Raw genomic sequence first — 15,504 nt, forward strand, 5'->3', positions numbered from 1 at the left:
CGAGCCTGGAGTCAGGTCACGTCCTGCGTCACCTTTGCACTCTGCCTTTTTACCTGGCTCTCCTTCACGTGGGTTCATAAGCTCCACTCCCTTCCATCTGTGATCCGATGCTGCTCTTAGCGCCTGGTGTCTGTCCACTTAGTGACTGGGTGGCCTTGGTCATGCTGCTGGGCCTCGGTTTCCTCACCTGTGTCGTGGCGATGGCCGATGTGCCGACCTGCTGGGCTGGTTGAACCGGACTCTGATGATAAAGCCCCAGGCGGGCCCATAAGTGCCACCATTACTGCTGGAAGTCAGGTGTTTCCTGATTGACAGATATGTGGGTTGCATTTTACAACTTTATCTTACAACATTTTACAGCTGACACACTCAGATCATTTTCCTCGGGAATGAGCGAGTGCTGTGTGGCCGTTCCATGGTTTTTCCCTCTATACTGAAGCGTAATCCACGCCCAGTTCAGACCTGTGTGCTTTATGCCGCTGGGAGCTTTTTGGGGAGTCACATACTTGTCTCCAGGCCAGCGTGCTGGCCATTCTTGAGCCCAGCTGTGCAGGAATGTCCCAGAAGGACGGGTCAGTGGTGTAGAGAGAGACCATGAGAAGGAACTTCTCTCTTTCTTTTATTCAGAGATTCCCTGTTTCCTGAGAACTTCTAAGTCTGTTTCGATCCCAATTATGAACATTTATGCCTTAAAACGATAGAAACTTTATTATTTTCTGACTTTTTACCTTATTCCTCATTGGGCTGATTTAACTTGAAGGATGAATATTAGTATCTTTTTAATAAAAATGCCCTCCTACTTACAGATGCCTCTGAGAACCCCACCTTGCCCTTGAGCCTTTAGATTGAGCACAGATACCTCCCTTACCAGTAGCTCATTCTGACTCCTCTGCGTGGAAAGCTCAAGACACTTGCTGCCCTTGGATTTCCAAGTTTCAGGTGCGGCCCGGGTTCCGGAGTCGGCAGTGCGGGCCGACTGCCCTCCCTCCCGGGTCGCGTGTCAGAGCGCTGGTGCGTCATGGACGAGTGACCCCGCTTGCTCCTTTGTCCCACCCGTGGGCAGCCCTGTCCTCCGTCAGCTGGAGGTGACCCTGGCTGATGTGGGAAGGTCTCGTGTGTATACTGACTCTCTCGGGCGGGGGGCGGGGGGTTTCAGGAGTGCGGCGGGTGAAGAGGGAAGACGTGGAGGCCAGCGGTGGCGAGAACCTCGTGCGCTACAGGAAGGAGCCGTCGGGATGCCCGGTGTGCGGCAAGGTAACGCAGGCTGGGGCCGGGGCCCGGACACGGCTCACCTTTTCTTACGGGAAGACTCAGAGCTCTATGCACTGCCTGTGGCGGGGGCGGGGGAATGTTAAGATCGAGTGGGTACTTGGTGTCCCGAGCCACAGCGTCCCCTCACTTGGTGCTCTGGTCATCTCCTCTCTTGCGGTGGAGGAAGGAGCTCAGCCTTGCCTCCCTTCGGCCACGATTTTCCACTAGTGCCACCCCGGCACGAACACTCCATCTCCAGCACCCCGAGCCACGTGCCTCTGGCGGAGACGGGATGTCCAGGTTTATTTTCCTGGTCAGCGCTGGTCCCCCCTGCAGCATTTCCCAGTGAGAGACTGACCGAGCCACAGCCATGTGCTCCGTGCCCGGTCCACGGATGCCGGCGCCCCGAGTGAGCAGATCTGTCCGGGGCGTCCGGCTGGCCGTCAGAGGGGGTTGACTCCTCAGCAGCCCTAAATGTCTGGAGTACACTCCCCATCTGAGCAGCTCCGGGCCACGTCAGCCCTGCACAGGGAACCCTGTCCGGGCGCTGCCATCCAGGCCACGTCAGCTGACCATGTGAGATGGCAGTGGTCTTTGCGCACAAACGCCTGGTCTCGGCTGGAGGTGCGGTTGCTCGTTCCTTAGGCTCACCTCCCGTGACTCGGCCCAGCCAGTTGGCACGTGGCAGCATTGCCAGATCTTTTGACCTTTTCAAGAGAAAACAGAAACCCGTGTTTTTGTGGGAAATTTCCTGATTTTTTTTCAAACCACAAAGCAACAGGTCCGCAGGGTAGCGTGGTCTGTGGGCTCTACGCTGGGGCTCTGACTTAGTGTGGGTTTGGGGGCTGGGGGCGGTGGAGCTGGGGTAACGGAAAACATGCCTGAGCCCGGGTGGCCAGGCCGGACCGCTCACGGGCAGGGGTGGGTGGAGGCTGCCCCGTGTTCACGTGTGCCGCTCATTCTGCCCACTGACCACCGGCTCTGAGGAGTGGTGGCACCGTGTCCCTTCCGTGTCCTTGGGAGATGGTGTACCTGAAACCAGCCAGCTGTGTGACTGACATTCAGACACCTTTTATTCTGTGAAATATTCACCGAACCCTCACGGAGGGGCCAGGCAGGCGGTGAAAGAGCCTGAATGTCTCTAGAACTGAATTCTTCGTTGCTTCCAAGTATCCCCTGTCTCCATCCCCGTCTGCCTGGAGAACACAAGTGCCGGGGGACACCTGCGGCCTCCGTCCCTCCCTGGAGGCCCATCTTCCTGCCTTGCTGACTCCTCTTCCCGCCCAGCCTCCCTGGGCTGTGGTCTCAGGGCTGTTGGCCCCAAGTCACCTGCAGGTCTTGAAAAGCAGTGTCCCGCGAAGGCGGTAGCCTCTGTTCCCCGTGAACCGTTTCCCTTTCGTTCATGGCATGTTCTCTTCCTGAGACCATGCGTGGTCGGGGTGAGCTCTAAGGAGGCCTGCTCTCCAGGTTACTCGGCCACTGGGGCGAAGGCCGTGTGGACAAAGACTCTCAGATCAGTGTGGGCCCTGGGGGTCATCTCTGCTGCCGGTTTTGTCCACTGAGCTCTGCTGGTGGATGCGGGGCTGCACCTGGCCTGTGGGCAGCAGAAGGGACACCCAATGGATGAGTACTGGGTGAATGGCCGAGTCTCCGCACTCATCACTTTAGACAGGAAGCACTGAGAAATGGGGAGGCGGTGTGAATTGTGCGTGAAATTCGGAACACCCACTGAGTACATAACTCTTTTTTGATATCCGCTTTCAGAAAACTGCAGCTGTTCCTGTGACTTAGTCTTCTTGGTAGGCCCCATCCTAGTGAAATATTTAAGTGAGCTGAATAAAATTGAGCAGAATACCGTTTATGGTGAAGACTAGACAATGGTTAATTCTGTGTTACAATGTAAGCACCAACTTAAACGGTTCAAGGGTCATGATTCTAGCACCACGTGATTATTTGTGTCTCAAACACTGAGGAGTGGCTGCAGCTCAAACCCTGGGGAGAAACTGCGTTTTTGGGCCCGGTTACGGCCTCCCAGCGGGCCGGGCGTGCACGGTAATGGGCTTCTCCGACCCGGCTCTCCCCCCACAGGTGTTCTCCTGCAGGAGCAACATGAACAAGCACCTGCTGACCCACGGCGACAAGAAGTACACCTGTGAGATCTGCGGGCGCAAGTTCTTCCGCGTGGACGTGCTCCGGGATCACATCCACGTCCACTTTAAGGTGAGCTGGCGTCCCCGTTCCGGGCCGCACCGGGGGGCGGGGCCGGCCCTCGTGGTCAGCGTGGCCGCCTTGCCGCTCTTCCCGTGAGCCCTCTAGAGTCTTCTCGCTGCGTCTCCTGCGGCCCACCCGCAGGGCTCGCGTTAAAACCCCTCCACGCTGGGCACCTCCCGGGAGGAGAACGAGGGCCGAGGGTCGGGACGGGGGGGGCATTTGCTTCCCTCCCTGCCTTTGAGGAACATGAGACGGGAGCTTGTGGGTGTGGTGGGGAGAGCAGTGAGGATTCGGGGTCATGGCTCCGGGGGTTGGTGGGGGGAAGAAGTGCCGATCCAGGGAAAAGGAGGGAGCGGTCGGTGGTGACGAGGCCCACGTGAGGACGGAGAACACGCCCTCCAGACGCGGCCCGGCTCGGTGACTGTTCCCAGCAGCTCCAGCCCTGGCCTTCACGGTCACCTGAACACGGGCAAGGCCTGATGGCACTGCCGTCAGGAGGTGGGGTGTCCCAGGTGACCCGAGGGCACGGTTTCTGCATCCGGTCGACAAATCACCGGTTAAAGCTTGCGCCAAGCATGTCAGAAATTGGACACAGTGGCTGTTTTCCAGGACATCGCGCTGATGGACGACCACCAGAGGGAGGAGTTCATCGGCAAGATTGGCATCTCCTCGGAGGAAAATGATGACAATTCCGACGAGAGTGCAGACTCGGAGCCTCACAAGTACAGCTGCAAAAGGTGTCAGGTAACTGGACCTCCAGCCTTCGAGCCCTGGGCTGCAGGGCTGCCGGCCCGCAGAGGCTCTGGCCTGGGGGCGGGGGCGCCTCACAGATGTCCTGGAAGGCGCCCCGGGTCTCGTTGCGTCTCAGGGATGGTGGATACGGGTCTCGCCGCCGTCAAGGGACCACTGTCTCAGAATCAGTGTGGTCCACACGTGCCCGTGTGGCTGACCGGTGGGGATCCGTGTCCGCCAAGGTGGGCGCAGGCCAGGGCTCCTCTCTCCTCCGCCTGCCTCCCACACGGCAGGGACCCTTGCTTAGAGGCTGGGGGCTCGGTGAGTCTTCAGCAGTTTGCTGTAGGCCATGGTCTCTGCGGCTTCGCTGCTCAGGGAGCTGTGGTTCACCACTGCCAAGCAGGTCCCTGCGTTCTCCCTGGGTGTTCGCACCCGTGGGCTCGGCACAGCACCTGGCCGTGCACCTGTCAGGGCCTTCAGGCTTGGGGGAGAGATGGGGTCAGGTGGGTGGAGAGGAGGGGGTTCTGGAAGCCGGCTGGGGGCGGGGTGGGACCTGCCGGCAGGTCCAGGAGGACTGGAATCTGCTTCTTATGCTCACCCCGCTTCGTGATCTTGCCCACCGCTGGCCCTGCTCTCAGGAGACCCCCCTCTCCTGCTGGGAAGCGGGCTCTCCCCGGCGTCCAGGGTGCCTGGGTGGCGGTGGTGCATCGTCAGCCGCGGAGATCCGGGCCGCGTGCGCACGTGAGCAGTGTGCGTGTCCGCAGCTCACCTTCGGCCGCGGGAAGGAGTACCTGAAGCACATCATGGAAGTGCACAAGGAGAAGGGCTACGGCTGCAGCACCTGCCACCGGCGCTTCGCCCTGAAGGCCACCTACCACGCCCACATGGTCATCCACCGCGAGAACCTGCCTGACCCCAACGTGCAGAAGTGAGGCCCCCCGGGCAGGGGCTCCCTGGCCTAGGGTGGTGCGGAGGGAGGGCGGGCTTCCTTGCAGAGAGGCAGGTGCCCAAATCAGCCGTCCAGAGCGTAGAGCAAGTTCTCTCTCCTCCGGGAGCCCCGGGCCGGTCTGGGGGAAGCACTGGCCTTGCTCCTTCGTGGGTCATCAGGCCTCTCCCAGCCTGCACGCCTTCCCGGACCCCCAGCACAGTGGGCCGCATTGCAGGCCCTGCCTACATACGACCAGAGCCCCTTTGCCCCACAGTAATTAGGTTTCATGAATGTCAGTCCCACATCTGGCTACAGCCCGTAATCAGCGCTGTGTGTCCAAGCAAGTCAGGCAACAGCCTGTTTAGAGCTGAGTAGTCTGCTCGGGCTGCCGACTGGGCAGCTTGAACAGCAGAATTGTATTATCTCAGTGCTGAAGGCCGGACGTTCTAGGTGCAGCACATCTTCTGCTTCCTCCTGTGAGCGTGAGGGAGCGTCTGTCCCAGGCTCTCTCCTTGGCGTGTGGATGCCATCTTCTCCCTGTGTCCTCGTGGCCTTCCCTCTGTGCGTGTCTCTGTGTCCCTGTTCCTAAGGGCACCAGTCATACTGGATTAGGGCCTGTCGCGAGGACCTCAGTTTTAACTTAGCCACCTCTGTGAAGACCCCCATCTCCAAGCACCGTCGCATTCTGCAGTGCTGGGAATCAGGCCACCAATGTGTGAATTTTGAGGGGGACAATTCAGCCCAGATGGAGGCTGAAGTCTCTGGGTCCCTTGTCCACCCCCAGCACCTTCTATGCCCCACCTGCTGATAGAGGCGCTCAGGCAGGTGCACTCGGCCGCTGACGGCCCCACGAGGCTGTGCGGGTCGTGCTGAGCCTGTGCCTGGTTTCAGGTACATCCACCCATGCGAGATCTGCGGGCGGATCTTCAACAGCATCGGGAACTTGGAGCGGCACAAACTTATCCACACAGGTAGCCGTGCCTGGGAGGACGCAGGGGCCCGAGCTGCTTCCTGCCCAGCAGTCATTCTCGCCTCCCTGCCGGTGATTCTCTGTCCGTCTTTGCCACCACTCCCCCCACCCAGCTCGGCCCCTCCCCGCTCTGGGTCCTCGCGGAGACCGGGGAAGGAGGGCTCAGCAGGCACTGCTCCAGCTGCAGGCGGGGGGGCCGAACTTCTCCCATCACTGCTGTCCCACGGTGACTGTGGGTGTGGATCTCCTGCTGTGTATGTCTGACCTGTTTGTTTGTAGGTGTGAAAAGCCACGCCTGTGAGCAGTGTGGGAAGTCCTTTGCCAGGAAGGACATGCTGAAGGAACACATGCGCGTGCATGACAACATCCGCGAGTACCTGTGCGCCGAGTGTGGGAAAGGTGAGGGCAGGTCGGGGGACGGGGCTGTGTGCTCAGTGTGGGGGGGGGAGGGGCGAAGGCGAGAGTGGGTGCACGGAGGTGGGGGGGCCCGGGCTCTGTGCTCAGTGTGGGGGGGGAAGGGGCGAAGGCGAGAGCGGGTGCCCGGAGGTGGGGGGTGACCCGGCCGTCAGGCAGGAGAGGCGGCCAGGCCACACGGGGGGTCGCCCAGACCCGAGTCATTTACTCGAGAAAGATAAGACCCGAAGAGGATCAGCAAGAAAAATAAAGCCGTCCAAAGGCAGGGAGATGGGGTAAAATCAAAGCACAAGTAAATCGTTTTAAAAGTAGGGAAACAGTGCAACACATAATTCTTTGAAGTACAGAATAATCTGAGAATCCTCATATAGCCTGAGCATCGGTGCAAAGTCCTCGACTGCCGACTGGAACTACTGACCAGGCCCAGCTGTGCATTAAGACAGTGATGCACTGTGATCAGTGATGACTGTGACCTTTATTTGAGTCAGGTGAAATGAGTTCAGTGATAATAAATCTATTAATAAGATATCTCACATCCGTAAGTGGAATTAGGAAAAGAAAGGTAATCGCAGTACATGGTAAAGGTTTAACTCATTTCTGTTTGAAAACAAACCAGAACTGTCAGGAAGACTTGGGGCAGCGGATCTTTGGTGCTTTCACGTGGCCGCCCGTGTTGTGTGTGGTGGAGTGCGGCAGTGCCACCCTCCTTCCGATACGGGACTGATCACGTTCATCTGCCTTGCTGTGAGGGTCTTTTAAAAAATTTAATGTTCCATAAAGTGTTTACTTTTTTCCTTTATGTGATTTTTAAGAAAGTACAAAGAACACACAAATGCCCCGTAGTTCCACTCACTGGATAAACTCCTGTTAGACTCATAAAATAAGACTACATGCAGAAGGCTAAAAGAACTGCAGAGAAAAGCAGAAAGTGCACAGTCCCCTACCCCTGGCCCCCAGTCCCTCTCTGCACGGGTGACAGTTTCTTGTCTGTTCTCCAAAGTAACTGTGTGCAGTGTGTAGATTGTTTTATTGAAAAAGTAACCCAAGCACCTAACCAAAAAAAAATTTTTTTTACACAAATGGATATGCAAAGTAAAGTTATTCCCACCTCGGACCTCAGTTACACTCTTCAAAAGCAGCACTTGATTGTTGTGCACCGACATTTCTAGAAGTTTCTACGCATGTCTTAGCACTGGCCGTGCTGGCTGGAGCTCCGGCTGCCGCCCCGTCTTTGCCACAGCAATTCCAGCCCCTTTCCCACAGAGCTAGAGCCAGGTAGAGGTGGGAAGGGTTGTAGGTAGACAGGTGTGGTGGGCCATCCCCCCAGCTGGGCAAGGGGCAACCACACCTGAGACCTGAGTGCTGCTCAGTGGGCCCTGGCAGGTCAGGGAGGGGTGCCCAGGGTGGGCGCTGAGGTCAGTGTCACATCTTGTGTTATATACATTTTTATATCTGAAGTGTATTTAATGTTTAGGTTCATGATTTCTTTCATGACTTCTGAATACTTTAAATACAATGCAGGTGTTAATACTTGGGTTACCATATTTATTTTCCATAATCCTAAACTGCCAGTGGTCATTTTACTTTCATATTATGATCACTGGCACATACGAGCAGATGCTTGTGCCTACCTGTTCTTTCCATACCTTCCTTTTTATTTACTTCCATATCCATCTTGGTGATCTTTTCATATCAGGCAAATAAGGCCCTAATTTTCCTCTCAAAACCTTGATAGGATTCCATCCTGTGGATTCCTACAACCAGACCCTTTAATTTATATCTTTGGGGGGTTTGGGCGTGTAGTTTTTTTATCATTCCAAGTGATGTTGCAGGAAATGCCCTTGCTTATCATTATCAATACTTTACATTTTCCCCCCAAATTCTGGACCTGACCAGGTCTTATCCAAATGGGAGGCTGTGGAAGTAATGACAGTCCGTCACCTGGCAGCAGAGACCCGTGTGCCACGCCTGGTGGGTTTCCACGTATAGCACTAGTAGCCAAGGATACACAGGAAGATTTGTTCAAAACACTTCATGCACCATGAGATGCTAAGGCCGCCCCCCCGGGCGCCCTTTGCCCACAGACTCTGCAGCCCTCCCTTCCTGTCCAGCACTGCTCACCTGGTGGGGTCTCCTGGCCTGAGACCCTCCACTACTGATTCAAACCCTAAACCAGGGTCTTTCCTTCTTCAGCGCCTGAGTTAGGGAGGTTTTAGCATATTTCACTCCTTTCCGCAAATGTTGACTTTGTTACATTAACCTGAAGGTAGATGGAAAGTCTGTGTTTGGACCTTAAAGTATCTAATCTCAATTAACACTTACATCGCCAAGATCAACAGCGGACTTCAGGAGACTTGGAGCCGCCTACCAGATGATTCAGTTGGGTCACAGTGGTCAGATTTGCACAGCTACCCGCAGCTCCTGTTGTTGGGAACGCTGACCGTGCAGGCCGGGCGGGCGCCTGCCGAGACGGGCCGTCTGGAAGTGGCCTCCGAGGACGCACGGCCAGCCTCGCCGCTGGGGGAGGGTGTCCTGTCGGAGACGAGCCCCCGCTCCCCATCCCTCCTCTCTGCTCTCACCCAGACCTGTGTCTGCCGGGGAGAGGGGGCGGGGTGTGTGCACCGCCGGGGACCGTGGCAGGGCTGGGGCGGGCATTGTGGGGGCGGGGGTCCCCCGAAGACCCGCTCCGCTCCGTCCCGCAGGCATGAAGACCAAGCACGCGCTGCGCCACCACATGAAGCTGCACAAGGGCATCAAGGAGTACGAGTGCAGGGAGTGCCACCGCAAGTTCGCGCAGAAGGTCAACATGCTCAAGCACTACAAGCGGCACACGGGTGAGGCAGCCCCCGGCCGCGGCGCGCGCGCGGGGTGGGGCGGGGAAACCAGGCTAGCGGCACAGGCGCGGAGGGGGCCCGGGGCGTGTGTACACGCTGGTCATCCTGTCGTCTGGACGGGAGACTGGGCCATCTTAAGTGTCCATCAGTAGGGCAGTGGCTAAATTATGGTGTGTTCACCATGAGGGACAGTGCACCCCTGCAAGTGATGGAATCGTATGTTAAGTTACGCAGACATTCATGATCCAGTGGGAGAGAAACCAGCCTCTACAACAAATGAGTTCATTGTTTTATAAAACATTTGTGTATGGATGAACGTGTGTGTATAAGAGGATTAAGATCGACAGCGGAGTGAGAGACGGTTATCCCTGGGTGATGGAGTTGTGTCTGAAGTTTCTGGTTGGTTCCGTGTTCTTCCTAAAACGGACTTAAGCCCTGCCACTGCCTGGCCCAGCTTACCTGTGCGCCCACCTCTCTCACTGCCCCCAGGGCTGTCCAGGCCACCACCCAGGTCTGCTTTGGGTCCCCCTGGAGTGCCAGCCCCCAGGGCACTGGGCTTTCACAAAAGTGTGCTGCCCTCCTCTTCCTGGGGAAGCTCATCCGTTTCGCTCCCCCTTTTCTGGGAAGCGTTCACCCCCTGGGACTGGGTCCTGGACCACCTCTCGGGTCTCACAACACTGCAACTGCTGGGCTGTAGTGGTCTCTGGCCTCCGAAAGCCACAGTGAGCATACGAGGGGTTCGCCAAATACAGGGCCAGGATAAGTCCAAGATGAGTGGACCTTGAAAATCACTTACCTAGTTTTCCATTTGGGGGGAAACCTTTATTTAAAAGGCCTTCTAAGGATCCACTTTCTTGTCAGTTTGGGGAGAGAAACAGTCTGATGCCTTGATGCTTCCTTGCCAGGTTGCAGGCAGGCAGGGTGGTCACCCCAGACCGAGTGACTGATCTGAACACTCAGGGCTGGAATGAAGTGGGTGGAAGCCTTAAACGTGTCATAAACGTGGCCCTGCCTTCCCTGGTCGCGAGCTGTGCAGAGTAAGCTCATTGAATCGGATTCTGCTGAGACTCTGTGGCAGTCTGTGGGCCTCGGACTGAAACTGTCCTTGTCACCCCTTCTGCGGAAGGAGCTCGCCTGGGTGCCAGCCATAGGGTAGCTTTCAAGCCACAGTGTGCCGGTCGCGTGTGGGAATGAACACTTACTGTCTGCTCTCTCCTGGTAATTTACCTCCCCTGCAGCTTCTGCAAATACAGAAATGTGTCAAGGACGAGACAGCTTCTGTATGTAGTTAAAACACTCATGAAACGTGAAATTAAGTGTGCCTTTTTCTGCAGGGATTAAAGATTTCATGTGCGAACTGTGCGGAAAAACTTTCAGTGAGAGGAACACGATGGAGACGCACAAGCTCATCCACACGGGTAAGCGGGGCACCTGGGGACCAGCCGGCTGCCCACCGCAGTCTCCGCTGAGGCCATCGGAGCGTGCGCGGTGGGGATGGCACGGCTGTGATGCTGTTGGTAGGCTTTTTCACATGTTTTGGTGCTGTTCTGCCTTAACGATGGCCCCTTGCCCACAAAAACAGCCCATCAAAATTTTCGGACATTGAAAATTTTGAATTTTCAAAATTTTTCCGAAACTTGAATTTTTGGACATTGGAGTAGTGACTGGGCTCCAGGAGGGGAGGAGGCCGCGCTGCCTGTCCCGCGGCCTGACCACCGGGTGGGTGACCCGGCCGGCGACCCTGGCCGCACGTGCAGAGGCTGAGCCCGCTCACGACCCATGCTTTCTCTTCTGCCCTGTGCGTGTGGGAAGTGGGCAAGCAGTGGACATGCTCCGTGTGCGACAAGAAGTACGTCACCGAGTACATGCTGCAGAAGCACGTGCAGCTCACCCACGACAAGGTGGAGGCCCAGAGCTGTCAGCTGTGCGGGACCAAGGTGTCCACCCGGGCTTCCATGAGCAGACACATGCGGCGCAAGCACCCCGAGGTGAGCCTGGGCGGGCGACCCTCTGCCTGCCTCCCCCCGCCCCCCCACGCAGGCCCGGCCCCTCTGCCCTCTGCCCGGTGGCGGCTCCTGCTCAGAGACCCCGCCGCGCGGGCTCACCATCCCTGCCCCTCGCGGGCCCGTGGTTCCTCCAGGCCGGGCCTGGGCCTGGGCCTGGCCACTCCCCTCCGCCTGCGCGCCGACGGCGCTGAACGAGTGAGTGAACAGAAGAGCCTGGAACGTGTTTTTTGCTGAGGTTATAAATTACATTCTCGCTGGAATTACAGCGAGACGGGAGTACGACCCCTCCCCCTCCCCCTTTCCTCCCTTTGGGCAACTAAAAAAGATTCAGGACGGGAGCCTCCGTGTGGTGTTAGGGGCTGATTAGAAGGTGGCCCTGGGGACCGAGGGGGAGAAGCTGTATTGACGCAGAGAGACGCTGGCTCACCCGGGGGCTGGTTCTAAGGGCAGGTCCAGGGCGCTGAAGAATTTATTGCTTTTTAAAAAGAAGTAAACTGAAAAACAAAGCTAGAAGAAAGTACGGGAAGACAGCTGTATCACTGAAAGGCGGAAACTTTCTAAGCGCAAAAGCGGTGAAAGGAGTCTCGAACAAACGATTTGATCAAGCAGCCTAACATTTAGAACTTCTGTAGGTCAAAGGGAAAACGGAAGACATGTGTTAAGATATTACTACCGTTAACAGATAGAAACTGTTAACATTGAAGGTAATATGCATTCCACGAGAAGAACATGAAGAACCCAGTGTGTCCACGGAGATTCATGAAAGGAAACACCTGTGGTTAAGACACAAGAGAAAGCCTTTAACGGTAGAGGTGCCATCCTCCCTCCATTGAATTAGAGGAGGTTCTTAGATTCAAAATGCTTGTGCGGCAGGCGTGAGCCGGGTGCCCGGCCGTGGCGTGTCCTGCTGGGGGTAGCGTGACCATCCCTCCAGTGTTTTATAAATGACTACTTGGACCCCTCAATGTCCAGCAAGACGAATGTTATTAAGTTCGTGGTAGTTTAGTGATGTGCCTGAATGTCACGTGTTTGCAGAGAACTCTGAGTGAAAGTGTGCGTGTTCGCTGTAAGAAAGCCGTACACACCGTGCGTGTACTGCGTGTGTATACACAGCATGTCGTTCACGTTGTGTGTCTTTGTGGGAGACTCACCTATGTAATATAAATGGGGTGGGCGAAACGAGAAAGGACGAAAACATTACACAGTGGTCGTCCTCTCCTGGCGTTGAAGTTTTGGCTATTTCTTCTCTTGTTCTCCACTTTAAATAATGTCCTCTAGCGAACATGGGTTACTTTCGCAATTATAAATGCACGCTTTGCCTCATTTGGATGGTAAGTGCGTCTTTTTCTGCGTTACCTTGACCCTGAGCTCTGGGGTCCCCGAGGAGCTGGGGCTCCACCAGCTTCGCTCTCCTCACTCCCGGCCTTTTCCACCTAGCGGCCAGCTAGCGTTTCCACCTAGAAAAACAAAGTTGGGAGAGCAGGCGCCCGAAGTGTCAGCATCTACCCGCTGCCCGGTGCCGGCAGACAGCGCCCTCCAGGTCTTGGGGCCCAGGGCTGGCGCTGCAGGCTCCCCCGGGGGCTCGTGACGTGTGGGAGTGATTTCTTGGTGACGTGTGGGTGTTTGTAGGCACACGTGCTAACAGCGTGCACGGCAGTTTTTGCAGACGGGTTGTGTGATGCACGTTGCCGGGTGCGGGAGGCCTTGCGGGCGCAGAGCAGCTCGGCAGACGCTTCCGTCCGGTTGGCGGTCACTTCCTAGCCTGCCCCTCTGTGCGGCCACCTCCTCTCACGCCCACCATGCCGGCGGCACAGCGCTCGGGAGGGGACTCCAGCAGACGGAGGGCTCCCCGTCGGGCTCTGGTCTCAGTCCCTTGTGTCTCTGACGCCTTCAGCCGCTTCCCCCGTTGATCCTCTGAGGTTTCTCTGTCATTTCCTTCTGTGTTGCTCAAACAGATACAGTTAAGTGCCTGCGGGGATGAGCGCTGGTGACCGGCCGGACAGGGTGCGCCCCGTCCTCCTGGACCGTCCGTCTAGGGTGGGAGACAGAGGGGAGGGGTAGGACACAGACAAGTCAGACAGAGAGGGATAGATGGAGTGAGGCCGAGGGAGGGCTCGGCTGCCGTGTGGGTGCCACCCTGGGGCCCGGCTGTGCAGGGGTGCAGGGCAGGGGTCCCCGCAGTGCTGGGCACAGACTCGGGGGCAGGGGTCCCGTGGAGGCCGGCTAAGGTGTTAAGTGTAAACTGCTTTCATATATTGGAGACCTTTCAGAATTGATACGATTTTATTACTTCAAGGTATGGTCTTTCCCTCTGCCTTGAGTGAATGTTACATTCAAAAAAAATTCAAACCCACAAAGTACTTTGCATGCGTGGTCTTCTCTCCGGATAAGAGCAAAGCCAGCAGATGCTTCTGTGGTTGTTCTTCGTGGCATCAGCTTCCAGACCGTGTGACTAGGACACTGGTGATGTCGTCGTTGATGATGATGGAGGTGGTGGTGACAGTGACAGTGGTGGAGGTGATGGTGGTGGTGACAGTGATGGGGTACTGACAGTGGTGGAGGTGGTGGTGACTGACAGTAGTGACAGCGATGGAGTTGGTGACGGTGAGGGTGGGAGAGGACAGTTGGTGGCATCCGGCTGCTGTGACTCAGCTTTGCAGCATCACAGTCACGCTTGGGTCCTCAGCGCCACGTCAGCATTTATGTTGAAACACACATGACCACGACCACCTTGCTGGCCGTCCTTTCAGAGAAGGCCCAGCCCTGGTCTTGGAACCTAAGTCCGGAAATGCAGCTCCCCGTCATTCTTCTTTTTTTTTTTTTTTTTTGCGGTACGCAGGCCTCTCACTGTTGTGGCCTATCCGGACGCGCAGGCTCAGCAGCCATGGCTCACGGGCCCAGCCGCTCCGCGGCATGTGGGATCTTCCCGGACCGGGGCACGAACCCGCGTCCCCTGCATCAGCAGGCAGACTCTCAACCACTGCGCCACCAGGGAAGCCCCCGTCATTCTTCTTAAATGAGCCACACCCGCTATGTATAGCCTACAATTTTGTTCTTCATTTTTTCTGAGCAAAAATGTAAAGATGCTCGCAGAGCCATTTGGCTGAAGAGCCCGTGCAGGTAGACTTTCCTGGTTTCCCTGGTCTCGTGTAGTCTTTGCACAGCACTTCCCTTCCTCAGCAACTCCCTGTCACTACACCTCCCTCCCAGGGATTCCGTTCTCTCTGCGCTCAGGGTCCGTCGCCCCACCTGTGATTTGTTCACTTAAGATCGCAGTCACGGTACAGCCGGCGTCAGCAGGTGTGTGGATCAGGTTCAGGGAAGACCGGGTGGACCACGGGCGTGTGTCGTGGCGTAAGGGTCTGCGTGCTGGGGACCGGCCAGTGCGGCTCACCAGGTGCGCTTCATCAGAAATGACCAATGAAACTACCTGGACTTCTCTACTTTTCAGGTAGAAAAGTCAGGTGTTTACAGTGTAAACGTCTCATTTTTGGTGGTTCCTTGTAGGACAGGTTTCCTGTATCTTATCCCGCTCCGCTCTCGGTTTGAAAGAACAAGATTGAGTGAGAATACACTATGCATTATGCACTGTGCACGTTAGTGTTTTCACTAAACTAAAAGGGAAGGAATAGCCTCCACCCTCGAGCGGTGGACAGTGCGGTGACACGTGGACAGGGGCGAGGTAACACCCCCGTGTGTGAGAGCACAGCAGAAACTTGAAGAGAGGGGGCCTGGGAGGAGGGAAGGAGAGCCCAGACGGGGCTGTGGAATCCAGGTTTTCAGGTCCTGAGCAGGGCCCGTGAGGGCATGGGCACCTTTGAGGGTGGCGGCCTGTCAGCACGTGTCTGGGTCCCGCCTGACCTGAGCCTGGGCCTTCGGGCGTGGTGTCCCGGGCTCACCGCCCTGTGGTCACTCCTAGGTCCTGGCCGTGAGGATCGACGACCTGGACCACCTCCCTGAGACCACCACCATCGACGCCTCCTCCATCGGTATCGTCCAGGTGAGCCCTGCGCACGCGGGGCCCGGGACGTCTCACCCGAGGGGCCCCGGCAGGTGTCCTGAGCAGCCTTTGGGGAAAAAACCCGCGTTTCACGCTCGTTTGCCTCTGTTTTATTGGTTGGTTGTCACCCCAGGAGCCTTTTAGTTTCTGTAAAAGTT

The 15,504-nt window shown here is 56.8% G+C and overlaps 1 protein-coding gene across 3 annotated transcripts in view; it reads left to right on the forward strand.

Moving 5' to 3' along the window:
* Positions 1–15,504, forward strand: part of PRDM15 (PR/SET domain 15) — a 59,640-nt gene that overhangs the window by 38,503 nt on the left and 5,633 nt on the right. For all 3 annotated transcript variants that reach the window (XM_081234458.1, XM_081234459.1, XM_081234460.1), the window contains 10 exons: positions 1,157–1,254; positions 3,340–3,471; positions 4,072–4,206; positions 4,959–5,122; positions 6,014–6,093; positions 6,372–6,491; positions 9,209–9,340; positions 10,675–10,758; positions 11,153–11,328; positions 15,266–15,346. In XM_081234458.1, coding sequence (XP_081090584.1) covers positions 1,157–1,254; positions 3,340–3,471; positions 4,072–4,206; positions 4,959–5,122; positions 6,014–6,093; positions 6,372–6,491; positions 9,209–9,340; positions 10,675–10,758; positions 11,153–11,328; positions 15,266–15,346 — 1,202 coding nt within the window. The remainder of the gene's footprint in view (positions 1–1,156; positions 1,255–3,339; positions 3,472–4,071; positions 4,207–4,958; positions 5,123–6,013; positions 6,094–6,371; positions 6,492–9,208; positions 9,341–10,674; positions 10,759–11,152; positions 11,329–15,265; positions 15,347–15,504) is intronic.

The sequence above is a fragment of the Mesoplodon bidens genome (genome assembly GCF_964165515.1).
Source record: "Mesoplodon bidens genome assembly, chromosome: 5".
NCBI lineage: Eukaryota > Metazoa > Chordata > Mammalia > Artiodactyla > Ziphiidae > Mesoplodon > Mesoplodon bidens.